Below are 27,282 nucleotides of genomic sequence, written 5' to 3' on the forward strand. Positions count from 1 at the left end.
GCTGTATGCGTTTGATCAACTGCTGTATTAACTAGGAGATCAGCTTTCACTGTGGGAAATAGCATTATTATTCTTACATTTTGCTCCAGACTTGACAGCGTTCCCATTTTCACAGGAAACTGCCTGAGTTACCCAGATGTGGGCCGGCAGCCCTGTGTCAGGTTGCACTCGCGCGGACCTCGGCACCCACCGGCGGCTGCTGAGCTCGCTGGTTTTAGCCCGGGAGGCGTGGGGCGTTGGCATTTCTCCTCCACCTCAAAAATCAGGGCTTTTGCCGAAATTTTCTAAACCAGTCAGAACTCAGAGAGGTAGAGGAAAAAGAAAATTAAAAAAAAAAAAAAAAAAAGAAGAAGAGGAGAATAAAGGAAGGAATGAAGTAAGGAGAATAAAGTAAGGAATAAAGTAAGGGCAGAAAGAAGCAGCTCTGGTGGCCAGGTTGACTTCCAGCTAGATTTCAGCCTCCCCCTGCCGTGCTGAGAGGAAAAGCATATCCAAGGTTGGTTCCACCAGTTCCCCAGTGGAGCCCTGTGGAAGAGCTGAAGCACATGGAGCGTGCCATGGAGCAGGGTCAGGCCCTGTGTCCGCAGGATCAGGCACTTAGAGCCAAAGGAGACCCATTTCCACCCAAGTACCTGCTGAGAGCAGGCAGAAACCTCCCCTGAAGCAGGGACAGGAGGGTTGGGACTGCTAGTGATTGCAGGGACGTGGAGAAGTAGCAAAAGAGTCTTTGCCTTTCCCCACAAGCACACACACCACTGCCTCTTAATTTACATGACAAATGCGCTGTGCGTACCCTTTGTTTGCACAGTGATTTAGACATTCATGATTAGAGCTCCCTTTCACCATCCAGACCCGATGTTCATTAAAAAAAAAAAAAAAAAAAAAAAGATGACGACGACGGGAGGGAAAAAAATTGTGGTCTCTTGGTTGCCTAGACCCAGGCCATGTGTTTGGCTGGCACTGTGCCTGCTAACGAGTCAACCAGATTGACTAAATCAATGGTGCCAGTGATGATGGATGGAGTTTGTTCGCCTGCATATTTTCAGCAAATGGCTTCTTCTGCTCTCCCTGTTTACCAGGCCCCCTTTCAGCTCCACGCACGAACCGGGGTGCTTGGTAGCGGGGCTGTTTGCTGAGAAACCCCATAAAGCGGGCACGGGGCATGGCACCCCACGTGAGGAATAACGAGGCCCTCGGCACCATTTCGGAGGGAGCAGAGACAGAAAACCAGAGACTTGCCGTGCTGCAGCGAGGTGCCTCATCACGGCCAGCTTCGGGCACGGTCCCAGCACGTCACAGGGGCCGAGCGGGCTCGTCTGCCCCGCAGAGCACACCCGAGCCCCCGCCGCCGGCGCCTGGGAGCACCAGGGGCGCGGGTCCCTGGGGGTGATGAGCTGTGGGGATATTAGCACTTTGTTTCGGAGAGCCCTCCTCGTGTTTTCACTTGGCAGAGGCTCAGATCAGTCAGCGCAGCAGCCTGCCAGGAACGGGAGCCAACTTCCATATAAGCGCATGCCGCGGAGGCAGGAGCCGGTGCCGTGCCGGCCGGCGGGGTGCTGCCGAGCCCCGGTCCCCGGCGCTGGTGTGCAGGGAGGTTCAGCACCTGATTCGCATTAGCCCGGCTGTGGGAAACCGCGGAAGCACCAGCTCCAGTGCCTCCCTGCTCACTCGAGCCGCCCGTGCTTACATTAAATCCTTTCTGTTCTTCCCAACTGCTTTCTTTTTTTTCCAGGAGAGGAAAACTGCTTCTCTTTGCAGAGCGCCTGTATTTGTTTTGAAAATGTCAATGCCATGTTCCTCTTGGGTTGTGTATGAAATGTGCCGTATTATACAACATGCATGTTTAAACTGATGGCTGTGCTCATTCGCGTTGCGGATAAATGATAACAATAACTTGATTTTCTAACCTTGGGTTTAAACTTTTGTATTTATTTTATCTTTGCAAAATAAGATGTAAAGAGCTGGGTGTGGGGAGGGGAAGGGGGTTAACATTGCAAAATGAGGACTGTCAAGCTGACTGTGCTGCTGTTCTTGGACAATGATGAGCATTTTCTCATAGAAAGTTTTTGAATGTTTTCTCTTTTATACTTGCTGCAGAATGCAGTGCGTCATAATCTTAGTCTTCACAAGTGTTTTGTGCGAGTAGAAAACGTTAAAGGGGCAGTATGGACAGTGGATGAACTAGAGTTCCAAAAACGAAGGCCACAAAAGATCAGTGGGTATGTCCACCATGTTTGAACTTCTTAGCCTAGCTTGGATCATGCTTACAGTTTAACGTAGAGGCTTTTGGCTGCTAGCTGGTGTTAGACCAACCACAGGTGGTTTCGCATTGTTTCAGTTAAGGGAAACCAAGACCAACATCTCATCACTACTGTTTGTATGCCCACCAGTACCCTGACCCTGCTTGCTTGGTGTTTGTTGCATCACATGCTAGTAGCTTGTAGGTGGCAATGCATATTAACCCTCACAAACCATTTGCTTATGCTTATTGCATTTTATTTTCTTTTTCCTTTTCCCTGTATTTGATGTCTGTTCTGTCCCCGATCCCGTGTCCCTTTGTTTCCACTTCATCTCCTTTGCTGCTGCTCTTGTCCCAGGGTGCCATTCGCACCAACCTCTCACTGCATAAGTGCTTTATCAGAGTAGAGGATGAGTTTGGGTCCTTTTGGACTGTTGATGATGAAGAGTTTAAACGTGGCCGTCATATTCAACGAGGCCGTCCTCGAAAATACTGCCCTGATGAAAACTTTGGCGAGCTTGTTGCACAGTAAGAGCTTTTACTTGCTTTAATTTTTTTTTTCTGCTGTTGCTTTGCTTTGCATGATTTACCCATCTCATGTAGACTTGCATTTCACGAAATAGTGACATCACCTTTGCTGCTAAAGAAACTAAAGTTTTGGTTGTTATATGTCTATTTTGTGTGTCCTACTCTGATAATCCAAATGCCTATAATAATAACTCTACTGTGACATGTTTGTTAGAGCATTTGTTTATAGTGCAACGTAGGCTAAAATAGTTATCCACGCTAGTGCAGAAAAGCTGCTGTAGATCTGTCAAGAAGACATATATGCAAGGAAAGCCTTCAGAGAAGTTTTAATCTGATATATTCCTTTGCTTTCAATTGTATGCCTTGGTTTGCAACTCTTAATCAGAAATATGGTTAGATGCTTTTAAGACAGAAACACTGAATTAACTGAAAAAAAAAAGTAATTTGAAAGTGCAGTGAGACCAGCTGTAAAGATTATAAACAACAGGGCATCCTGTGTCTACAACAACCACGCACAAATATTCCTGTGGTTCCCAAAGCAATTTTCTTTGACCTTTTCTCAAAGGCCATCTCTCCAGGACAACTGATCCTTGTCGGTCCCTGTGGGACAGGCTCAGTTAAGACTCTTCACACCATGATTTATTCCCACATGAAAAAAAAAAAAAAGCTCATCTAGTTTGTATTTGATGATTTTTCTTTTCCTCCAGTGGGGACCTGTGATTTGTTGATGCCCAATAAAGAGAGAGTGGATGAGCTTTGCATATATTTTCCTCAAATCCGTCCCCGTATGTAAACTTTAAGATGTAAACTAATGGGTGATGGCATGGGCATTCCCCAGTCAGGGCCACCTGCCCTTTCCCTGGGAGGAAATAATACGGCTCAAGACCTCTCTCCTGGTCCTGCTGCTCAGTTGCGAGCAATTCTGCTGCCAGCAGCTTTGAGAATAATTTGCCTTATGCAGTATTTAAAATATCCCGTGATGCTTTTGATCATAGCCTCCTTACGATGGACCTTTACATGGTAACTGGCTCCTAGACACGACGAATATTGGAAAATTTCTCCTGAACACAGCTAAAATGAGCAGAGATGCCAAGATGTGCTACTAACGCAGGGTAGTAGAACACATGGCGAGGTAACGTCAAGAGATAATGATATTTCTTACTAAGTAAAGACAAATATGATAACCATAGAAAAAAAAAAAGCAACTCAGATTTAAAGAAAAAGAGAAACAAAAGAGAATTTGTGTGGAAAAACAATCTGAGCTCTAGTTTTCTGGTGTGGGAGGAACCATTACATGCTTGACGCGCTCGTGCAGGGGTTGGTTGCATTTAACTCTCTTTTTTATGTTTTTCTTATGCAGTAACCCTTCTCTTATTAAAAACATACAGACCAGCCACACCTACTGCACACCTCTCAATGCTGCTTTACAGGTAAGATTAATAACTGTAGCAAATATGCAACAGAGGCGTGTGTCTTCCCCACTCATTTCAAAATATATTAGCCTTGCTCTAATTAGATATTAAATTTTAATTCCGTTAAACTTTTTTCTTAAGTGCATAAAGCATCATAGTCCCTGGAGGCAAACACATATCAGGCTGCTTCAGCATTAGCTAGATGCTTAGCATTTTGAATATTGTGGCAAAAAAATTAAAAGTTCACTTATTAATATTTATCAGCAGTATCATAATTTCCATCCTCTTATTTCAGAATTTCACTTGAGGCAAAAATACCACAAGTGTAATTACTCTAGCACAGCTATTAATGTGCTGAATGATAGGATACTGCGCCACGTGACCTTCTATTGTTCATGGTTTTAAAGAGAAAGCAGATCATTTTTCCCCCTTTTCTTTTAAGGGCTATTTTTGCATATCTTCCCATTGTTGTTGAAAAACAAACGTCGCAATTCCTATGGAAAAAAAATGGGAATTTTTATTGGTTTAAACTCCTGTAACTGTAAGACAAAAATTCTGTTTTTCACAACATAGAAACACACAAAGTGTTGGTGCACAATTAATAACTTGCAGTGCAGAAGTGTGCGCTTCTCCAGACGTTTTTCATGTGCTGCACATCAGGTTCACGTTTTTTTCCATCCCTACAAATTCCTGAATCTATCTCAAAAACATCAGGTGAAGTCAGCGTTCACTAAACAAACCAAAGACCCAAATGCATTACTGTGCCCTGGATTTGCAGGGTGGTTTTTGTTTGTTGGGTGTTTTGTGCTTGGGTCCAAGCCTGTGCCCTACCATGCAAATTCAGCCTGAGGCAGCACCTCACATGGTTGCACCCCAGTCATTTGTTGCGGGTTGCTTCTCCAGAAGCTCACCGATGGCCGTGGATGTTTGCTGGGCAACCGCATTTTGTGGAAGGTTTACCAGACTTCTCTTTTCTCAGCCAAGAAGCAGATTATTAGGAGAAAAGTGATGTTCTGCATTTCTCCTAATTATTTGAGTTTATGCAGTAACTTCTGAAAAGCAAATGAAAGCATGTTTAAATGAAGCAACTGTAAATACCATTCATTAGTAACTTATTTTCCCTTGAGTCTTGTGAAGTGTGATTTTTAAAGACTGCTTTGTCTCTTGAATAGTATTAAGATTACAAGCACATTTTACATTCATGAGGCTGAAAGGCAAAAATGAAATGATCCTGCATTTCTTCACATTGTTAACTATGTGACTAATTTCAATTAATATGCTTATCATACGGAACTGTTCGTGTTTTATTTCTGAAACACGTGTCGTTGTCGTCATCTCCATCCATTCTTGCCTTTTGTGATAACCTCCAAACTGCTTCCCTTCCCCACTTGCCCTGGCAGTGGCACATGCCCGTGGCCTCACGTTGCACTGGAGGCACTCACTTCATGGAGAGAAGAGCCTGGGCCAGAGTTGCTACAGTCTTCGTACCCCCTGTAATAAACTGGGGTGATAAACATGACGTTTATTGCACTGAGACAGGTCCTCCATTGGGTTTAAAATAAACCAAGCAGGTTCCTATTCCTGAGGTTAGATTTGGAGGCCAGATTTCCACGTGTTCATGGTGCAGGGCAGCTTGGGCGAAGCTGTTTGGCGTGGGCAGCACAAGGCAGCGCTGGCACGCTGACCTCCCTCGTGCAGTCAGCTTCCCCATATGTTTTTTCTTTTCCCCGTGCCTCCCCTCTTCTTCTCCCAGACCCCTCCGATGCCTCCTCCATCTGTTTTCCCTCGTGGCCAGGGAGCAGCAGCTCTCTCCCTGCTGTGTGTGGGGAAGGTAGGGGCACTCCAGCTCTCACCAGCACTGTCTTTTCCCAGCAGGTCGCCGGGGGCTTTCGTGCTCCCAACCCCCTCCCACCACCACCACTACTATTATTATCTTCATAGCAGCTACTCCTCGTGTCCCACCTCTCCCCCAAGAAATTGCTTTACTGCAATTACAAGTTATCACTATGGGTGAAGAACTTGAGTCATTATTTTGCCAAGTGCAGGAAATGTGAACCATTCTTTGCATCCCCTAATCACAATGAGTTTGCCGGTTGTTGAATCAAGAAGATAAAAATAATCCTCCCCGTTAGAATAGCTTTTGTAATCATGTGTGACACATAGGGCTGCACATGGAGAGGTCACCGTAAGGAAGAATAAAAGGGGCCATGCTCCTGAAGATGCTGCCGGCAGGGCTGGCCGTCCCCCCTCCCAGCCCTGGTCTCTGGCTCCGCTTGCCTGGGAACAGCTCTGCTGGCTCAGATGGCAACGAGCACGGAGTTTTGTCCCATGAATTAGGAGCGGCCGAGAGCGTTCGGTGGGGAGCGCGTTTGCATGAATTCCCCTCCCATGGGCAGGTTGCATCATGCAGCCCCAGACTCAGATGGAGTTTTTGGCTCGGCAGCCGCCTGACCTCCCCCCAGCGCAGGTCGAGCGCTGCCGAGCCAGCATCTGGGGCTCTCCGGCGCTGCCGCGACTCGGAAAGCTGCCGATGATGTCAGCTGGATCCGGCTCAGATGGGTGAAATGGTTAAATGTCCTCCGAGTCCCTCGGCGCGACGGCCCTGCAAAGCCCGACCTCCCTCCCCGAGCAGCAGTCCCCGCCAAGCGCCGGGCTCCTCGGAGGCTCGGGGCTTCTGCGCTCCCACCTCGCCAGGCACGGGCCCGTGCCGTCAACATGAGCTAATCCTGACATACAGTAAATATTAGCAGGCAGAGCGGTGGGAATCAGAAGGGAAATATTTAGCAGTTCATTCTCTTTGTACAAAGATTTCCATTTAGAAAGTTAACCGCGGCGTGCCTCTGCGTGGTGGATCTCCAGAACAATGGCAAATCTCAATAAAATGGTCAGAGCTGTTAGAGCCGCGAGAAGAGCTGAGTTGCTGATGCTTAAAAAGTGACGGGGGGAGGATTTGTTAGAGTTGGTCAGATTTTTGGTTTCCGGTGACAAGGCAGGGCTGCGAATTTCACATGGAGTGGCTCCGCTCTCAGGTGTGTCACTGCAGCTCCGAGAAATCCAGCGTGCACAAACCACGGCTTCACACTCATGTCATGAGAAAAACAAAGCTCAGGAACATCGCCATCCCGCTGTGTGCCTGTTCGCTCTGCTAGGAGGGAGTTAGCAGCCGAGCGAGTAATTTTTTTCTCATTAACCTTTCGTTAAAAACAAAACCAAAAACCAAGGCTAAGCCACAAAAAAAAAAAAAAAAAACAAAGCCCCAAACACAATTTTGCAAAACGAGAATAGGAAAGGCACGTTTTATTTTTTCCAGGAGGTGTAATTCCAAATAGGGAATGGAAAGCTCCTTTTTCTCTCACAAGCCAGTGCAGCTCTGAATGCACAAACCCAGATGTAAATTACGTTAAATTTCCCTTGGTGGAATCAGTGTAATACCTATCAGAAAGCACAATATTTAAAAAAAAAGCAGCAATTGCAAATAATGTAAATGCGGAGAATGTTTTGGAATAAATGAGCGTGTTGTGCAATGTATAAAAACGTTAGTCATGGCTCTTCATATGTTTGTTTGTGTCCTTGGCAGGCTTCAATGGCTGAGAACAGTATACCTCTATACACTACTGCTTCCATGGGAAATCCCACTCTGGGCAATTTAGCCAACGCGATGAGGGAAGAGCTTAATGGTGCAATGGAGCATACGAACAGTAATGGGAGTGACAGTAGTCCAGGACGTTCCCCTATGCAAGCAATGTAAGTATGGCAGAGATGCGTGCGCTCAGCTGGGCGTCCTTGGCCTGCTGGGCTCTGGCTTCGGAGGTCTTCGCACTTTGGTTCTGAGGTTCTTGGAGTGAGCAGCACAAGCGGAGATCTCCGTTTGGGGACCTGCTTAGGCTGATGAGGACATAAAAGGGCCTCTTACCAACTTACTCACATGAAGGAATCAGCTCGATCCAGTCTGACAAGCACACAGGGCTGTAAAATTTTTAACTCATTTTTAACTCTTCTTTAAACCTTGGGCTGCAGGGTTGCAAAACTCTTAGGCAACTGCATTTTTTGGTGTTTCTCTCCCCTTTGGACCAAGCGACAAGCGCGCCTGGTGGGGCAGAGCTGGGAAATGGGCAGGTTTGAAAAAACCCTCGATGCACAGCGGCCTTGCTAAGCATTAATGATGGCACACGTGAAGGTCTGCATGATTTATAGATTGCTCTTAAAATATCAAAAAGAAAATTAATAGGAGCATTATAGCAACAGACGGCAGTATAATGAGTGCATATATAACCGCATGAAGTAATGGGGGATTGCTGTCCCTGCTCAACATGAATGGCACCAGGGCAGCCAGCTCGCAGAGGAAAGGGTAAGGCAGGAAGGGTGTGATGCCCCTATGGGTGTGTTCAGTATTTATGGGGTGACGGAGCGAGTTTGCAAAGCTGTAAATTCCCCCCTCCCCTCAAATTGCATACTGGATAATTGGCAGCTGGCGAGGAAGCCGGAGTTTGTAAGTCTTGTAGTTCTCAAATTTTAAAAACTATCCGGAGTGGTCGACGACCTGTGCAAGTGAACGCGTGTGCGAGCAGCGCTGCCATGCTGCCGGTGTTATTAGCATGGCTGTAAAATCACTGGCTGACTTGCCACGGCTCACATTACGCATTAAAAGGAGAACTAATTTGTAGTCTTTCACTTCAAAGTAATTTGAATAAGGGATTTACAAAAGTAAGTCTAAATCAAAAAGTAGAAAAACATTAACCTAATACCACTGTAGTAATTAGTTGTGAAACTAATTAGCATTTAATGGCAAAAAAGTTTCCCACCTGCATAATGTGTTGTCAGAGGGGAGGGGGCACGAAGGAATCTGAAGCTCTGGGTACTTTGATATCGCAGCATTTTAAATCAGCGCACAATGTGCTTTGAAAAAAAATCTTTAAAGATGGCAACATTCATTTTTAATTAATAATTAATTTAAACATTGTCTTTTACCATTTACTTCAAAACATTCAAATAATGTGTTTAGCTTTTCCAGTGGTTGTTTGTGCAGTATTAATTATCTCTCCCAAAGTAGCATTACATGACACACTTTCCATCTGTCACAAACGGATTCATCTTCAGGCAGTTTCAGTCACAATTTGTTATCCTCTGCCCGTGACCACGCAGGGCTGGAGTGAAGGGACATGGGTTTTCTCCAGGAAGGAGACTTCTCCCAAGGGTTTCTCCTGGCCTAACAGACGGGGACGAACGTTTATGATGTTGCGTTAATCCAAGTAATTATTTTTTGCAAGTTCAAGGCTAGTGTAGTTCGTGCACTTCTCATTTCACCTAAGGTTTCACTGTCTTTGAAGAGACTGTGAGGGGAGAAAAATAACTGAGTTGAAACAGGGTAGGACATTTTTCAGAATTGTGCACAGTCGTGGCCTTTGTTGCACTTAATAATCTTCTCTTAGCACATTGATACCAAGTTGAGGGGCACAGAACAAATACTGGAGAGAGAGAAGGACAGGGGGAGGGATGCTTCATTTTCATTATTCACCAGAAAATCCAATTTTCTGTTGTAATATGGAAATGATTGTTTCCTGAGTGTTTTCATTTTCTCAGAATTGATAATATATGTGTTCTCCGCTGAACATTTCTTTTTGCTTAAGTAAAATGTGGCTAGGTGATGTTCCAATACCAGCCTCTGAGCTTCCCCATTAAAATGGTCTTTCTAAGTAGTTGGAAGGGATCTAAAGCCAGAGCACCACTCAGACGTCACCGGGTTTGCCCTGTTTAGTAAATAAAATCACGAGTCAAGAGCAGTTTTGCAGACGCTGTGCAACCTCTGCTTTTCACTGAGCAGGCTTCGTTACCGACATTTCCAGTTTTTTTCTCAGAACAGATTTCCTTGTCATAATGCAAATTATTTTTAAACAATTTCAGTATATTAAAATAAATCAAGCTTTAAACTTTATTGTAAGGTTTCGAAGACCTTGTTAACATGACAGCTAAGAAGTCTAACACTTTAGCTGAAGTCTTATTACCGCTCATTTGTTTCCTTTTTATGACACATTGAACCTCGGCTAGGGTTTTTTTTTTCTTTTTTTTTTTTTTTTTCCTCTCCCTCCTTTTGAAACACTAGAAAGTAGTCGCATAATTACAGCTTGGGGACATAACACTTTCATCCTGATATGCTCCAAAGGTAGCCACAAAGCAAACTACTCCATGCTGTGTGCACCACCAGAACTCAGTGGCTTTAAACAACAGTCAGCTTTATTAAAAACTCCTCTGTTCCCAGAGTGGACAAACAAAAGAATTACTCAGATGTGAAAAGAAGGGGAATCTGTGTTCAGCAAGGTTATTTATTGTTAACCCCTTCTGGAGTCTTAAGCATCTACTTAAAAGGAACAGGCTGAAATTCTGCTACTACAAAAAAGAAATAGGAAACCCTTTTTTTTCTTTCTTTCTTTTTTCCCCCCTTTTGTTTCTTTTTTTCACTTAGACCAGCATTTACCTTTTCCGTAGTTCAGATACGATGGGTTTTCCTCCCCTCTTTGGGAGATGGAAAACAGAGATTCAGACTTACTTGAGAGATAGAAAAGTCTCCCCTTGCCTTTGAGCTTATTTAAACCGAATGTTGCCAGTTGCTCTGAAATGTTTGAGCAAAATCACTAATTCAGTACGGCTTCCTCCTCACGTGCCGCTTTGTGGTTATGACTGACAGAGTATGCAAGGAGATGAATTATTTTTGTTTTCCATGCAAATCCCTCCCCAGGGGGTTGCATTACCCAGATATAACCCTCCTAATTTGGGGGATGGAGTTTTTGCCAAGCTCACTGTCTGATGCCTGTCCAACACGTGAGCTCTGGGCAGAGGGCAGTGTGGCTGTGCCTCTCCATGCCTTTGTGGCCCTCCCCGGCAATGCCTCGCTCAGGGCTGAGCCACGTAAGTTAATGCTTGCTTTGCTTTTCGCTCCTTAAGTTTTGCTTCAACTTCTGGGAACCGAACCAAACCTCAAAGAGAAACTCACTTAAAACCACCTGGTTTCACCTGCTTTCATAACAAAACCAGAAGGTGGTCAGGGTTTGCTTTGGAAAGGTTCAGAGCCCTTTGAAGGAGCTTTCACAGAATTTCGGGTTGTTGTGAGCACAGCGGGTACCTCCCTTATCTGCTGGCACCCGTTCGTTTCTGCCCACGGAGCGGTGCAAGGATGTGGTGGGAGACTGCGATGTGGTCCCTGCGTGAAGAAATTCCCTTCCACGTGCCGGTGCCACCTCTGCGTTGTGCGAAGCACATTCTCCTCTTACCTTTGAAAATGTTCCATCTGCATTTCCAAAAATAATAATTAAAAAGCAAAAATAAGCCTGGCAGCAACATCAAAACCAAAAAGGCAACAAGCAAGGCTTCTAAATTCGAACGGCAGGAAAAAGGGATCCCAGCCATAAAGGCTGCGTAGCACACACTTTGCCGGTCTGTGTGTGCAGTCACTCTTTGCCCCTTTTTCTTCTGTTTTTCATTTCACGTTTTCTCCCAAGTGAGGGCCCCACAGCCTATTCATAATGTAAGTTTTTCTAGTTGCAACTAATCAGCACGGTTTCGTGTTCGCTCGGGCCACGAGCCACCAAGACACTCAGCACATGCCCACCGGTGTGCGGGTTTCATCCAGCGGGCTGTTCCACGTGCTGAAGAGGTTGGTTAGTTCTGAACCCCGGATACTTGGATCTTGTCCTGCACGGAGCACTTTGGGGCAGGGGAGGGATTTTTCCCCTTGGCACCAGTCCTCCCAGTTCATCAGCCTGTCCCTCCCCAGGGACAGGGGATGGGTGTGTTGGTTTTAGGGATGCTTCTTCTGCCTTTAATGATGTGCAGCTAAAATAATTCAATGTGCAGAGGAACCTCTTTGATCCAGACATGTTTTGATGGGACACGTATTTGTAAATTTGAAGGGAAGAGGTGTGTGTGTGTGTGCGGGTACTGCTCGGCAGCAGCAGCACTTCTCCCCACCCTGCCTTGGTTGGACAGGCAGGAAGGTGCAGATAATGCCGAAGTACTGATCTAGCACTTCACAACTCAAGAAGTTGAAATATGCAGGGACTTGAAAGGCATTTGCAGCTCACATTAGAGATGTGTGTAGTCAGCAACTTAGGTGCTTCCCAAACTGAGCCGGGTTCAGGCTGAAATGAATGAACAGGGGGCGATGCGGCGTACGGCTGGTTCACCCTGGTCTCTTGTAGCAGGCAGGGCTACCTTTTCCCTGCTCAGTGATTTATTCTGCCTGATTGTCAGTGCAACAGAGTACAAAAAGTATTGTTGTTCCTCTCTGTGCAAAATGTATAATAAAATACAGCTATTTTAAATCACTCACTTTAAAGCAAAGCTGTGCAAGGGGAGAAAAAGTTCTTGCAAGGAATGCTGGCACTTCGGATTACGTTTCCAAGTAGCCTACGTGAAAGGGTTAAATCAGCTCGCGTGGAGAAAAAACAAGACTCTAGGAGGTGGATATCTACTCAATGAGAGACAGAGTGGGACTTGAACTCATTAACACTTTATTTTAAGGGATTGCCTACAACATCAATTATTTAGGAAGCAAACAGGGTCTCCATTGCTGTGTCGCATTATTAATACTTGGTAATGTCAATAAAATTCTACTTCCCTATAAAGTCCCACCAACAAGACACTATTGACTCACATGGCTATTTTACATTTCAAAAGCTGCCGAACAAAAAAAGAAAAGGTAATTTGTATTTGTATAGGATTTGTTGTAAATATGATTTACGAACAACATTTTTCAATTGTTATCGTACCCGTTTTGAATGACCAAGCCCCGTTCCCCTGCGGGTTATTCATGTGCTATGCCATAATGAGAAATTTGGCAGATCTCATCTCTTTAGTACATCCTTGTGCCCACCATGAGCTGGGGATCATGTTCTGCCTTGTTTACAGCTGACAGCGTTATTATTCTCGTTAGGACTGTGCTTTCTTATCATATTGTTGTGTTGAGCGAGCCTTTTCCTCTCTGTTTGTGTTTCCTGGCAGGGCTTTTCTTCCCTTATTGACAGTTTGTAAAAATATGCATTAATTTGGAGTTTAAAGCATGTATCATGGTGTCTCTTTGCTGTGTTTGCTTGAAGTTGATTAATGATAGAACCTCACTTGGGGTCGTCCTCTGGAGAGTTGTCTCACAGGTTCTGCATGTTAATGAGAGACGCCGCACACACGGCGCGGTGATTAGCCCAGCCTCCACCGGCTCGGCGGGCTGACAAACCGCCGCGCTGCTTTTCGGCTGCTTATTGCGCTTATTTATCCAAAGATTGTATTAATCAACTTAATATGTCAGCTGAGAGCGTTTTCTCTTCCATCCCGAGGCGGAAGCCCCATCGAGGTGCTCCTCCCAGAATCTTTTCCCAGGGAAGCCGGGTGGTTGAGCGCTGCCTCCCCGGTGAAGGCTTCGCGTGCCCGGTGCCCACGTTTTGGGGCAGCTCCTTGGTATCTGGAGCTCCGGTGCCTGGCACGCCAGATCCTGACACCCAAACCACCCCACGGTTCTCCCCAAACTGCCTGAGCTGTCAAAACGTTTCTTAACGAGCAGCTTTCTGATTGACCCTGTTTTCATTTTCACAGGCACCCCGTGCATGTCAAAGAAGAACCGTTAGATCCAGATGAAAATGAAGGCCCGCTATCCTTAGTGACAACAGCCAACCACAGTCCAGATTTCGATCACGACAGAGATTATGAAGATGAACCTGTAAATGAGGACATAGAATGAGTATGTCTGACATCATTATCCTGAGAATGAAGATTGGAAGAACACGTCAAACTTAGCTGTGAAATCTCTCCATTATTGTACAGTCTGGAGGATTCTCAGTCCACTTTGACAACTATGAAATATGTTAACTCTTAGTGCCATCAAGTATCCCATTTGGGAGTATTTTTGATTTTTCTACTTTTTGTTGAAAAAAGGAATTTGTACTCTGTGCATTGGATGGACTTGTTTGGTACTTGGGATTTTCCTCTCTTACAGTCAACATCAGTGTTGTAAATTTGCTAAACTGATTCACTTAACATTTAGCAGCCAACTGTGGACTGCAGGTCCTGCCAATTTTGGACACTTGAGGACATCAAACTGAGCATGTACACCTGAACTGCAGATCAAGTCTTTGCCCAGATTTTAAGGATTCCAATGGACAACATATTTGCACAGTACTGCATGTTGATTATCACTGCCTTTACTCCATTTGTGTTTTTTTTTTTTTTTTTTTTTTTTTTTTGCTTCCATTTGGGATGGGGAAGGCCTGTGTGTGCACGTGTGTGGATATGTGTGTGTGTGTGTGTGAGTGTGTATATCGGGGAGGGGTTAAAAGAAAAAATTATCCCAAACTTTTTAATGTATTGCTTTTGTTCCCCCGCCCCACTTTTCCTCTACCATTTTAAGTTCTGACCTCAGGCCTCATCTGGGCCCAGGGCCTCTCAGAGGCTTCAACGTTTTCTGTACTTTGTGATGAATGTTAATAGGTGTTTTTATTATACGAAGCTGAATGTCATTGAATTGTTTGTAGTTTTTTCTGTCATTCATTCCAGTTTCCTTCAGATGCCACCATGTTTTCTTTAGCTATGGAAAACATTCCATTTCGGTGTCTCTTTTTTGTTGTTTTTTGAAAAGGTCCCAAATGCTGCACTATACATGTGGAAGGGTTGTCCAACGGAGAGAGAGAAACGAAGTACTGCAAGAATGAGAATGAATGACAGATGAACATAGAAACACTGTAGGAAGCAACACAGATTCATTCCACAAAGCAGTATTTTTTTTGGGTTTGTTTTTTTGATTTTTTTTTTTGGCAGCAATGGTGAATATTAGCAAATGCCACAAAATTGAACAGCACAAAGAAAAACGTATGCAGCACCAACAGAATTCACTTATATTAGAGAATGAATAGTACAGTGGCAGGTTCTCGGTTGTTTAACGTGAGTTTTAATGGGTCAACAAATCTTTCTGGAATATCTAAGATTACCGAGATGGGCACCTATACATTTATTATTACTTTTTTTTTTTTTCTTTTTGCATTTGCATTTGCAAATAGTGGTTGGAAAGATGACTTCATTAAATTGTTATTGTACGTGGTGATGTTTCACGGTTAAACATCAGTTCAGGATTGCTTGGTGGCATTAATCTGTTTGAATACAAATTAGATTTCAGATTGAACTTGTTATGGGAGTTAATAAGGACAGAGACCCACTAATGCTAAAGTGTTAATTTCAGCTGTGCAAATCCAGTACTGCAGTTAAGATTGTTATGCAATATTACACCAGCCAGTATCAAAACCGCGCCGTAGGAAACGGGAAATATAGGAGAGAATTCGCACGGGGGCTTGTTAGGCAAAACTGGCAACGCTCTTCAAAGCAAACATGACATACAAAATTTGTTGCTATAGGTCAGTAAACCTTGGTCACCAAACACCTAAATATTTTCATTCTGCAACCACTTTTCCGTCACTCATTTATTTATGTAGGACTGTAGCTTTTTTATTATTTCAAAAAGCCTTTCAGAGCTTAATTTATATTCTTCTTTGTACCTTTTTTTTTCCTAAAATTACCAAAGATATTACACAAAGGTAAATTATGTTCTCTGTTATATGCTTTATCTTGTGAAGCCAAATATCCTCTTATTGTTGATCAAAGGAGGTTGAAGAATTTAGAGGGAAATGACAAGATGTGGGCTATTGCTAACCTGAGAGGGAAACTGCTCCTTTATTCTAGAAAATTTAGAAGGCCAAGTAGATGTCTGAACCAAAGTTGCTACTTTTTATTTGTAGCTCTTTACAGTGACCAAAATGAAATTCTGTAAAGAGGAATCAGGAGAGCTTTTGAGGCTAAAACTAGGAAACAGTGTTACTAGGGGAGCTAGAGATGGGAGCTGAGAAAGCAAAGACGCAGCTATTTTGCAGAAAATTAGGGTATCAGATAAAGGAGACAGTTTAATAAGACACAGAAGAGAACAGAAAGGCTCCCGCAACGTAACTGGACCACACAATAGTATTTCTAGAAGTAAAAAAAAAAAAATTGGTCTTTGGTTCTACAGATTGTGTGCCACTTCTGTTTTGGGATTGTGCTAGGATGACTGCTTTAATTTTGTTTGATCTTGGCAAATTTACTCAGTTTTGTTTAGTTTTTGGTCAGCATTTTTCATAAGGAAATAACACTCCTGTCCACTCATAAGCTTTGGTACAAGCAATTTTATTGGCAGTTACTTTTATAAAATTCAACTCTGCATTCTGTTTCAAAAAAAAAAAAAAAAAGAAGAGAAAAGGAAAAAAAAAAAGGGCAGTCTGTGGTCATTTGAAACATTTTTTTTTTTTTTAAATTATATCCAGGCAGCTTCGTGACGTGCCGGCGGTAGCCAGATGGGGATCATGAGAATTGAGCCCTGTACTTCTAAACTGAGTGGTTTGCTGGTTAGTTCGGTATTCAGAAGGGGGATAAAAATCTGGTAGATTAGTTCATTCTCAGCATGTGTAGCTAGACATGAGTAAAGATAACAGCATGAGAAACTGTTAGTACGCATACCTCAGTCCAAACTGTTAGGGAATGAGTAAATAAAAAATACATTTCACTCAGTTGCACTTAGTTGTATGTCTTGCATGCTTAGTCTAAAGACTGTAGCAAAAATGAAAAAAAATAAAAAAAGAGAAAAAGAAATAAAAAATTAGATTTTAACATATCTGGCAGGTGTCGCAGCCTTGCAGAAGAACCAACTGAAAATCTCAGGCTTTACATCAAGCAAACTTCACTATGATTTTTACAATTCTGATTCTGTATCCCTTTGGATATACGGTTGCTTCTTTAGGGAGGGGTTTATTATGTTGTACATATATATCCCACTGTGTCTGTGTGAGCCTTTGTCTTTTGGGGGGAGGGTGGGGAGGGAGGAAAAGGTGGAAAGGTCCTTTTTTTAGATATCATTCCTCAAAAGGAATAAATGCAGACCTGTTTGTCAAAACACCTTTTGCTTTTTGTGCAACTGCTTTATATTAACTATACTAAAAAAATAGCTTTGAAAAAAAAAAACTACTGTATGTAATGGAATTGCAGAATACGCTGCACATGTATTTTATTTAGTTATCCTTGCTTTAAGAATATTGGATGACATTTGCTGACATGTGGGAGAAAATCCCTGACTTTTTTTTCAGCTTTTAAATTGTAACATAGTTGACAGATTTTTTTTTTCTCCTGTTATCATTGATCGAAGCATTTTTGTACAGTTTTTGTGTTTAAGCTGTTTTTTTTGATACTTTCCCACCCCTTCTGTTATCTTACCACTGCCTTTTCTGGCTGTCTTAAACAAAGTTCATATATTTGAAAGGAAAAAAAAAAAAGTCATTTAAAAAAAAAAATGTTTTTCTCCTGCTGCAGTAAATATTTTGCATGATGAGTTCCAGGGTCACACTTTCAAAGTTTATCAGTGAAGTAGTGATTAATAATGGGGGAGTGTCAAACTATTGAACTTTTGTATAAAAAAAAAAAAAAAACTTTACAAGGTGCCAAGATGTAAAGACAATTTGTTACATGTTTTTTTTCTCAAAGAAAAGCGTACATTATGAAAGTAGTACCATGTATCAGGTAAATCGCTGTCAGGAATGAGAGTCAAAGCCTTCCTTGTCCACAAAAAAAAAAAAAAGAGTTTGTAAATGTAAAACCTGTTAGGTTTCTGCATTCAGCTAGAAGTGAAATGAAAAATCAAGGCTTATGTAGAGTAAGTGACCACAAAATATGACCTTTTTTGATTCTCACTCGCAAGAGTCCAGCCACGATTCCTGTAATTCCCCTCTTCTGGAGCCCTGACTTCAGAAAGAGACTGGGGCAGGGATTCTGATTCTACAAATATTGCAGATCATTAGATATTTTATATATATACATACATAAATATATATATATAAAGTTTTTAAAAATACTTTTGAACTATTGTAGTTTTCAGATTGCCAATAATCTCACGTTCATTATAGCATGGAAAAAAAACTCTTTTGAAATCCTTTGGTACCTTTGGTTAATGAACTCAGATTGAGTTTTTAGATGTTTCAGAAGTCATTTAGTATTCTAGTCTTGCGAGGTGAATTTGCAGTAATGACTGCATTTTAATGGACCCAGAACAGGTAACAAACTATCTTCTACCCATAAGCCTTGATGAAAATGGTACAGTCCAGACTGTTAGCATGGTGCTTTGTGTGTATGTGCTGCCAGTAACAAGATTTTTTTTTTTTTTTTTTTGATAAGGCATAAAAGAAACTCATTCCTTACATCAACTGTAATTCCATCATTCCATGTCTGTTGATACAGACAATAAAAAATGTTGTGTAGTCAGTACTAATTACTGACATTATAGCATTCTCAAATGCAATAAAAATGCTGGTTGTTCACACTGGTAATGCAAGTTGCCATGTCCTAAGTTTTTGTTTTGTTTCTCCCCTCCCGATGACTCCCGTGTCGCATCCTCTGCAGCCCTGGGCCCCAGCACAGACCCCGCGGAGCACTTGGTTGCATCTCACCCATGTCCCAGCACTTCATGGACGGTCTCATCGCTCTCGGTGGGTCTCCCCACACGCATCAAATCACAAGATTCCAGCTGCAGTTCTGTGGCTGGTCTGAGGGTGGTTATTTAAGTGTTGAGCACTGGAGATGAGGAGATGCTGTCATTGGAAAAAATTCATCTGCTTTCCCAAGCAAGTCCATCGGTGTTTGGCCATTATGTTCATGGGGAGTTGGGGGTATTCGCTTTCTCACTGGACTCTACTTCAAAGGTGAAAGCGTGAAAGAAGGGTTTGGGTCCTAATCATGCAAATATTTCCAAATGGGAAGCCGTAATGGGAGCTGTGCTGCTGGCTTCAGGAGGAAGGGCTTGGCAGGTATTGTACATAGGCAAAACCAGGACTGCACGATCAGCCTCAGTCCACACCACCACGAGAGCAAAATTCCAAGTTACGCTGTCACCTGAGACAAACTTTGAAGGAAAAACCTACTTTCTTTTCTTTTGAGTAAGCACGCATTTATTTTCTTCATCAAGTTTTATAAAGAAAAATAAAATGTTTAATAACTAGCATTAGCAGCAAACTAAAATTTCAGAGGAGAGATTTTTTCATGAATAATTCATTAAAATTTCACATCTGCAAGATTAGTCATCCAAATAAAATGCTAATGTCAAAAACATGCACCGTCTATAATATTCTCATCAAGAAATCTTTTTGCATATAATGATAAATGCTTAAATTAGTACAAATGATTTTATAAAAATATTCTATCATAAAATTATACCAGATAACTACTTTTTTTTTGGGGGGGGGGGGGAGGGCAAATCTTGCACACTCATTATAATGTGTCTCAAAATGGTACTGATGGGTAGATTTTATTCAAAAATACAGAGAATAAAATTTGGGTTTAGTCATGTATTGCACTTTTATCACTAGTGAAATTTTAGTGCACCAGAGAAGTCCCACTTTTGTAATTACAAAGATTTTCCTAAGTCAGTGGCAGAGAACTATTAATTTTGGCAGGACTGCTCTGCATCTCTAACGCATGAGTGGCAGAGCTGCCTCCAGGTAAAGGAGGAAAAAGGCCCGGAATGGAGTCCAGGGGGACTCAGCCTCTTGGTTGAGGACAACACAGACCAAGAGGGGATCCAGGCAGCTTGTGAGCACTGAAGCTGTCACAGATGAGTTACTTAATTCACCTACCTGGGCGTTGCTGCACTGGTGCACCTATTGCACGTGCGAGGGTTGACAATTCAGCCCAGCATTTGTCATCTGCTGGCTTTCTGTGGCCTCTGATTTCAGGGAAGCTGCTGGGGGTGCTGTGTGATCTTGCCCTGAGCTGAGGAATAAGATCAGGCCCTTCCCCTCCTGCCTGAGTTAATGCTGCTTAAGCGGGGGAGAGAGCATTGCTCTTTGCTGGGCGCTAAACAAAGCTTTTTGTACCAGTTTTGCATGAACAATCCCAGGTCTCCTCCCTGGCAGCCATGTTGTGGAACATCACAAAAAGCCCTTCCTCTTTCGCAGTGCTGCTACCAGCAGCAGCCAGCTGGAAAATACCTTTGCCAGTCACAAACATTGATTTCCATCACAGCTGAAAGCACTTTTATGATCAGTGGTGAGGCAACGTGCCTCCAAAGAAAACCAGAGGCCAGTACACAGCTTTTCTGGGTTTCTGTTGTACCAGGGAGGAAAGCAGAAGAGAACCTCGGCCTAGCACAGGAGCTGGAGACGCACCATGAAATGGCAGGCGCTGTGCTCTGTTACACACAGCTGCCGATGATCTGTGTGGGGACATCTGGCTGGGCTGCGATCACAGAGTACGACAGATTTCACAGTATTGGCCTAATGTAAGGAACCACCAGCTCCTGGTGCTGCTTGCTCCCACACAGCTCACAGACACACCCCTCTTCACAACAAAGCCTAATTAGCCCTCCTTGACCTATTGATTTGTCTGTGACCTCTTGTAGGGCAAGAGGGAAGGGCCTCAAGTTGCACTAGGGGAGGTTTAGGTTGGAAATTAGAAATTTCTTCTCAGAAAGAGCGGTCAGGCATTGGGACAGGGACAGGTTGCCCAGGTTGGTGGTGGAGTCACCGTCCCTGGGGGTGCTCAAGGAAAGGTTGGACCTGGTGCTTAGGGACATGGTTCAGTGGGTGACATTGGTTGTAGGGAGATGGTTGGACCAGATGAACTTGGAGCTCTCTACCAGCCTTAATGATGCTATGACTCTATGATTCAGCGATGATCTTAAATGTTCATTTGATGGTGTGTTAATCAGGGCCATCATTAATCCTCCTTGTAGCGGTAGTGAGCGCTACCCTTCACCCTAACACCACTTTGTTGGCCATCGCCAGCCGCTGGCCACCCCACCACTGTCATGGTCATGGGTACATTGCGGCCACACACACACGGCCACAGAGGTGGCCCCACGCACCCTTTGGTGTTTTGTCCCCAGCCGCCATGGCTGAGGCCTAGTGAAGGCCCTCTCTCTGCCCCATTTTGTCAGCTCCATTAGACAGCTGCAAAATACATGAGCTAGAAGTAGTAAACAACAACATTGCTTTAGGGTATTTAACACAAAAGAGCTTCTCCTCCCACTTTATTCAGGAAAAAAATCCTCCATGTGGAGGAAAAGAAAAAAAAAGCCCACCGCTGTTTGTGTAGCTGTGTCTATTTGTTTGGAGGCCTTCAGCGGCCATTTTTGATGCATCTCAGAAGCCTGAAAAACATTATTTTTCTTGAAGTTATAATGGTAATTTGAAGGTAACCGTCCTTTCAAGGATTAATTCCAGCCAAAGCAATAACCATTATTTACCAGAGTTTGACATTTTTATCACTCATCATATTAGCAAATTTCCATTGAAAATGCTAAAATGGTTCGTCATAAGGCACATAACTGCTTTGGCTGTAAAAATGACCAACACAAGTGCCTGTACTCAAACATTAAATTATACTGTAATTAATAAAGACAGTTAAACTGTCTACTAGCAACAGCAATTTAGGTAACCACATTTGATCGGCTATAAATTGTAACTACATTAAAATTCCAGAAATATTAGCAATATGGATTACTTGATGGAAATAGGTGCTGATCACCAACACTCCTATTTTACAACGGAAGCACAGGTCATGTTGGCCACAAAACTGTGGGCGAAGATCAAGGCTGAGTACTTTTAATCTTGTGAAACAAGCAATTACAAATAGTTGCATCGATTTGTTAAAAAGCTTTAGGTGACATAAATTGTTTCCTGTTTAGCTTATTGCTCTGATACATAAATGTCACTGAGTATAATATTAATTAGGGTCACAGAACAACAAGGGTCGGGTGATATAGTGTGCAATCATGGATGTGTCAATCCTTTGTGAGCACTGGGGAAGGCAAGAAAAGCCCAGGTCTCCTCCACTGCAGCGCTCAGCTCCTAATTTTATGTGATGACAAAAGAAAGTAAAGGAAACCGTGTTTTAATATGTGAAGTAATTACTTTAGTACTAGTATAATTTTACGGTTTAGGATAAATTACAATGTTTTCATTCTCGTGCTCTTGCCACATAACATAAAAATCCACATATAGCATCAATAAAATAGAATACTGTTTATAAAGGCTTTCTGCTGCACAAGACCAACACTATTTCTCCTAGCATATGGAAACTAAGCACACATTTCAGTCTGGTGTGTGTTTCTACACTTAATATTTTTTTTTTAAACCCAAAAATGGGCTGTGCAGGTTATTTACTTAACATAAATCAAATGTATCATATACACTGTTTCTTTGGATTGGCATACAACTTAGAAAAATACAGTAAGATTCTGAAAAATCTGGAGAAAATTTATTAAATATGATTTTTACTGTAATAGAATATTAATGTAACCCAATGCTCATTTCCCATTAAGTTGATCCCTTTTTAATACACACATGCTTTTTATTATTTTGCACTCATGCGAAAATTCCACATTCAGAGAGTTTCCATCTCCTTAGGAATGTCTCTGGCAAAGGCACAGTAAGAAATCTTGAACTGAAAAAAAATAGACAGCAAATATCGAACGATAAGATGTGGCAAAGCGCTGATGAACTGAAGCAAAAGCCAATGATATAATAAAGGGTAAAAAGGCATTCAGCACTGCAATGGGAACGGTAGAAACAATTACACTTTAAATCCCTCCTTCTCGCTGCCACTGCACCACAGCACAGATGAAAATGTTTGATTTGCAACATAAAAGATTCATTAATTACCACTTGAATATTTAAAGCTATTTTGCAGACTAACAGAGGTAGATAAAGCACTGAATTAAAACCTCTAATAAAATTGTAAAAATATTTCTGCAAGTTTACCAGTGTTGCGATTCCTCCCGGTTTAGGGAGCCAGGCTTGGCTTGTTACAGAATGAATTTTTTTTTCAAGTGGGTATTTGAAGTAAGATGGTGCGATTGCACAGCGCTATTTGTCTCTCATTTTCAAATGTTTACCAAATACTTACTTGGAATCTCTCTCTTCACATGTGGTTACCCTTCATGGGAGAAGTAGCGTCTACAAAACAATACAATGGATTATGAGTGTGTTTGAGCTATACTTTCATTTTAATACATTTCCATATACAGTAAAAACTCATCTATGCCTAAGTCTGGTATAATATTCTCTCTGATGTGAGGCAGTTGTACTTTGTGGGGGGAAAAGTCAGTTTATCGTACTATAATTACCCTTATTAGACTGTAAAAAAAATAATAAAAATAATAAAGAAACCAGCTTGGAACAGTATCCTCTTCTGCAAGGGTGGAGAACTGGAGTAAATTGCAGAAATGTGCATCGTGAAGAGCATCACTGTAACTGCACAGTGCACCCTGGATTTGCACCATGGAGGCAGAGCTGTTAACTCAGGGTTTAGTGACTCTTGTATTACAGATTACAAAGGATGAATCATGTATACACCCAAAAAGCATAGTGTAATTTATATATATATTAAAAAAAAAAAAAAAAAAAAAAAAAAGTAAACATATATATTTATTTGCACAACATCTGCCTGCAGGCAATGGTAATTTAGTCTAGCCTCAAAGTGTTCTGAGCTCCACTCACCAACTGATATAAATCTTGGTGGGTGAGAAGCTGAGTTTGACACTTAACAGTTGCAAATATTAGTTTTTACCTGTTTGCTTTCAGCTGGCAGACAGATTTTTTTTTTTTTTTAAACATTCTATTTTTAAACAAATGACTGTTTGTAATCCACAACAGTACAGTGAGGGCTTGATTGCAGGATGAGGGTTGAAAGCTACAGTAACAGCTCTTTCAACAGTATGTTAACAAATGTAAGTAGAGCCAAAGTGTATGAATTTAATAAGAGAAAAACAGTTTCACTTCTTTCTCATTGTCATTAATTTATGCAGTTGGCCAATGAAATTCAAAAATGTCCAGTTGTATTTGGATACACCCTTTATACAACTGCTCCTATTGTAATTATTGAGTGTCCACCCCACTTAATTGGATTTTGAAAGTATTACACTGGATTTGTGTGTGTGGTGCCTGATTTCAAACATTACTGGCCAAGAGCATCTGATGAGGCTGCTGAGCTGCAAAAGGAGCCCCGCTAGGGGCTTCCTTAACCTGGACCCCACCTTCATGGGCAAACCATAACACTGCGTCTTGCCAGAAAGGAAAGGGCGTTCTCACAATAATTCAGACCTTGCCCTTTCATATTGTTTTTGGAAAGTCCTTTCCCCCCCTTTTTTTTTTGGTTCAATCTGCTTGTTCATTTTTGTTTGTGCTGGGCACAGTAAGAGCCTGTCCGTCTGAACCACAGAGCCCACTGCGGTGCCAAGCAGATCCCGTGCAGGTGCCTTTAGCACAGCTGAGCATCGCTGCTGGTGCACTTAGTGTGCATGAAAAATGGGTTTCTCCCAGTAGATTGTAAGCATATATGTATATATATACCCAAATATGCTTTTATACATGGGAAAGAAGTTCTGCTAGTCAGAGCTTCTTGAAACCTGAAATGCAAGGAGCCTTAGGACTGCTGACTTCCCTGACACCACTGGGTTTAGTCTAGATGGCCACGTAGTTATCGACGGGAGCTGGCCCCAACCTGGCAATGGCTCTTACCCATCTTTGCCTTGAGCGTTGTGAGGAGCCCTGTGTACTCAATAGCAAACACGCACACCCATCCATCACAGTTTTGGCTTTGTCACATCCGCAGGCATGCAGGAGGGGAAAATTATATTCACGGGCCATGACATTTATTGAAAACAAAAATAAGGAAAATAAAAAGTAAGACTTTTTATTATTTTGGCAAGGACTAGAGCTTAATTTTAATTACACGCTGAGTTTTTTTTCCTCCTGTTTCCTAGACATACCGGACAGGCTTGTACTGTATATGATTGCATGGACAGAGCTCTGGAGAGCCTTCCAAACACATGGTGCTGATGCCTTGTGCTCACCCTTGCTATTTTTAAGTGCTGCTACCTTATGCTGCGTTTTCAAAGTTTCTCCCTGACACCTCCTGCAGTTTGGAGCATTCTCACCTGTTTACCACACTACCGAGTGCTGGCAAATTCAAAACAAAAACATCTGATAAAAATCAAATATGATGTTGCTAACTGCAAAGTTCATTTCCCCTCAGAAGTCCTTCTTTAATTATAAAACCCGCATAACCCATTTCCTTTGGTGTGCAGAAAGGTGTGTAATTAAACTATCAGCATAATACCTTTCTACATGTAAAACCTGCACTTATGAACTTTAACTGCTGAATAAAAACTCCTATTACATGACCATTAAGTATTATGAATAAAGCAAGTCATTGTAGTACTTGATTAATTTTTATGCACTAACCATTGTGTTCAGCACAAATTTGGTTTCTGTAGGTGGCCTCTCTCCTGTCCTCAGCCATCTTCTACACCAAGGTCCAAGGGTACTCTGCATTCTCCTTGCTACTCTTCTAGACATGGCCTGCAAAAGTCCCCAAGACTACGTGCTGTTTCAAGCTCAGAGGGATCAATGGTTGCTTATTCTCACTCAGTTCAAGGCCACACTCCAATGTTTCCTAAATTTTTTTTTTTCCTGTATTTGACATCTCATGGTAAATTGAATTGGGTCGGTATTTTTTAACTAATAAGAGAAATCTGATTTGATCTTCTTTCATGCCAATATACAAGAAGGCCCTCAGAGAAGAACCTGTCCATCTTGCTTGTGTCTCCTGTGTTGTAGGAGCCCAGAAGCTTTGCCTTATGTCTGTTACCTACAGCCTTGGTCCTCACAGAAACGTGTCCTCCACACATCAGCTTCTTGCCAAGTGAAGTGGGAAAGCAAAAATAAATATCCCAACTAAAACCCACTACTCCAAAATCTCAACTGACAGCAAGATGGAGCATGCCAAGACTGAGGAGGATTATATGGCACTGGTCCTGGCTGCCGAGAAGCCTCCAGGCCTCCTCAGTGGCCAAGAGGACATCTCCCATCCTACGTGCAAATGTTCAGGTCCCCGAGCCATTATTCATCAGCTCCTAGCAGCCATGTTTCCATATGCTGTGTGATGATTATATTGAGGCTGATCTTTGAAGTCTGGAGTCAGGAAGTTTAGCTCAGTTATAATCAATAGCATTTCCAGCTCTTGGAAATCTGCACTAAGCACTCAAGGCAGCCAGTCTGCATTATGTCCTTGTCATATGTATATATTTGCATGTTCATTAGCCATGTAGTAGCACAGCTGTATGTGGTTTCATTTAGCTTTTAATTATCTTCTTTGGGTTGGTGTTTTCAACTCCACCAGACTTAGAAAAAAAAAGGAAAAAAAAAAAAAGGGAAAATCACTTAGGCAAAATAAATGCTGCTGAGCAGATCTGGAGCAAGGAGTACTATTTCTTTGTGCATCCTACTGTTCCGTTGCAAAAGAGATGTTTGGTTCAAAAGTTCCAGCAAATTAATAATAAATCTGTCTCTTCATTTCCCGCATCATATGCTTATCTTATTCAGGTGGTTGTGGGTGTAATTTTTCATTTGCAGCAGGTGGTTGTTTACATATTAGATAAACTCCATCCTTACAATCCTTGGCATGAATGTTTGTATTTGCTCCAACAGCTGCTGTTCCAGCGCTCACTCGCGCACAGATCAAGGCATCCTCCTCTTTTGATGGAAATGACTCATACCTCGGATGAGCTGAAACAGAAATACCATGCTCAGCTGCAGACACCTGCACTCATGCACTGGGTTTAAAAGTTAGGATGTGGGTTCTAGCTAATTTTATCTTCTTCAGGTTCTTATACCACACCCTTTATTTTGGTTTCTGGGAAATTTCCATTAGCAAGAACAAAACAAGGTGACTAATATCTGTGTTGAACTTTCTTTTTCCTCCCAACCCCCCCTCCCCTCAAGCACAGCAAGAAAACTTAAGTGATTTATTTCTTTTACTGCAATCACTTGTAACAAGGCCAGCCCTAACGCTCTCCGCTTTGTTTCACGGGGTTGCAGGGTCAGAGGTGCAAGGTTCATCTTTGGTCTGGGAAGCACTGGGGCTGTCTGTAGCGATCCTGCTGCACAGACCACAGCTGGGGGACAGGATCCTGCAGGAGCCAGGATCACAGAGCCGAGCAAACTGCACCAGAGCACCCAGTAAAGCAGCTGGGGGACAAGTCTGTCAGCATGGCTGTCC

General features: G+C 42.6%; 2 protein-coding genes across 19 annotated transcripts in view; one reads left to right on the plus strand and one right to left on the minus strand.

The window, feature by feature from the left end:
* The window catches only part of FOXP1 (forkhead box P1), a 364,335-nt gene extending 345,781 nt beyond the window's left edge, over window positions 1–18,554 (plus strand). For 10 of the 13 annotated variants that reach the window (XM_084530722.1, XM_084530721.1, XM_084530716.1 and 7 more), the window contains 4 exons: window positions 2,598–2,767; window positions 4,128–4,197; window positions 7,757–7,923; window positions 13,759–18,554. In XM_084530722.1, coding sequence (XP_084386848.1) covers window positions 2,598–2,767; window positions 4,128–4,197; window positions 7,757–7,923; window positions 13,759–13,903 — 552 coding nt within the window. In that variant the 3' untranslated portion in view covers window positions 13,904–18,554. Of the gene's footprint in view, window positions 1–2,097; window positions 2,220–2,597; window positions 2,768–4,127; window positions 4,198–7,756; window positions 7,924–13,758 lie in introns of all 13 variants that reach the window. The other 3 variants (XM_084530713.1, XM_084530712.1, XM_084530723.1) reach the window with 1 other exon arrangement.
* LOC311441982 (uncharacterized protein) overlaps window positions 17,295–27,282 on the minus strand; it is a 69,239-nt gene continuing 59,251 nt past the window's right edge. For all 6 annotated transcript variants that reach the window (XR_014696371.1, XR_014696372.1, XR_014696373.1 and 3 more), the window contains 3 exons: window positions 25,467–26,789; window positions 23,128–23,177; window positions 17,295–22,665 (listed from right to left, as the gene is read on the minus strand). The gene's annotated coding sequence lies outside the window, so the exon portion shown is untranslated. The remainder of the gene's footprint in view (window positions 22,666–23,127; window positions 23,178–25,466; window positions 26,790–27,282) is intronic.

The sequence above is a fragment of the Aythya ferina genome (genome assembly GCF_964211825.1).
Source record: "Aythya ferina genome assembly, chromosome: 10".
NCBI classification, from domain to species: Eukaryota; Metazoa; Chordata; class Aves; order Anseriformes; family Anatidae; genus Aythya; species Aythya ferina.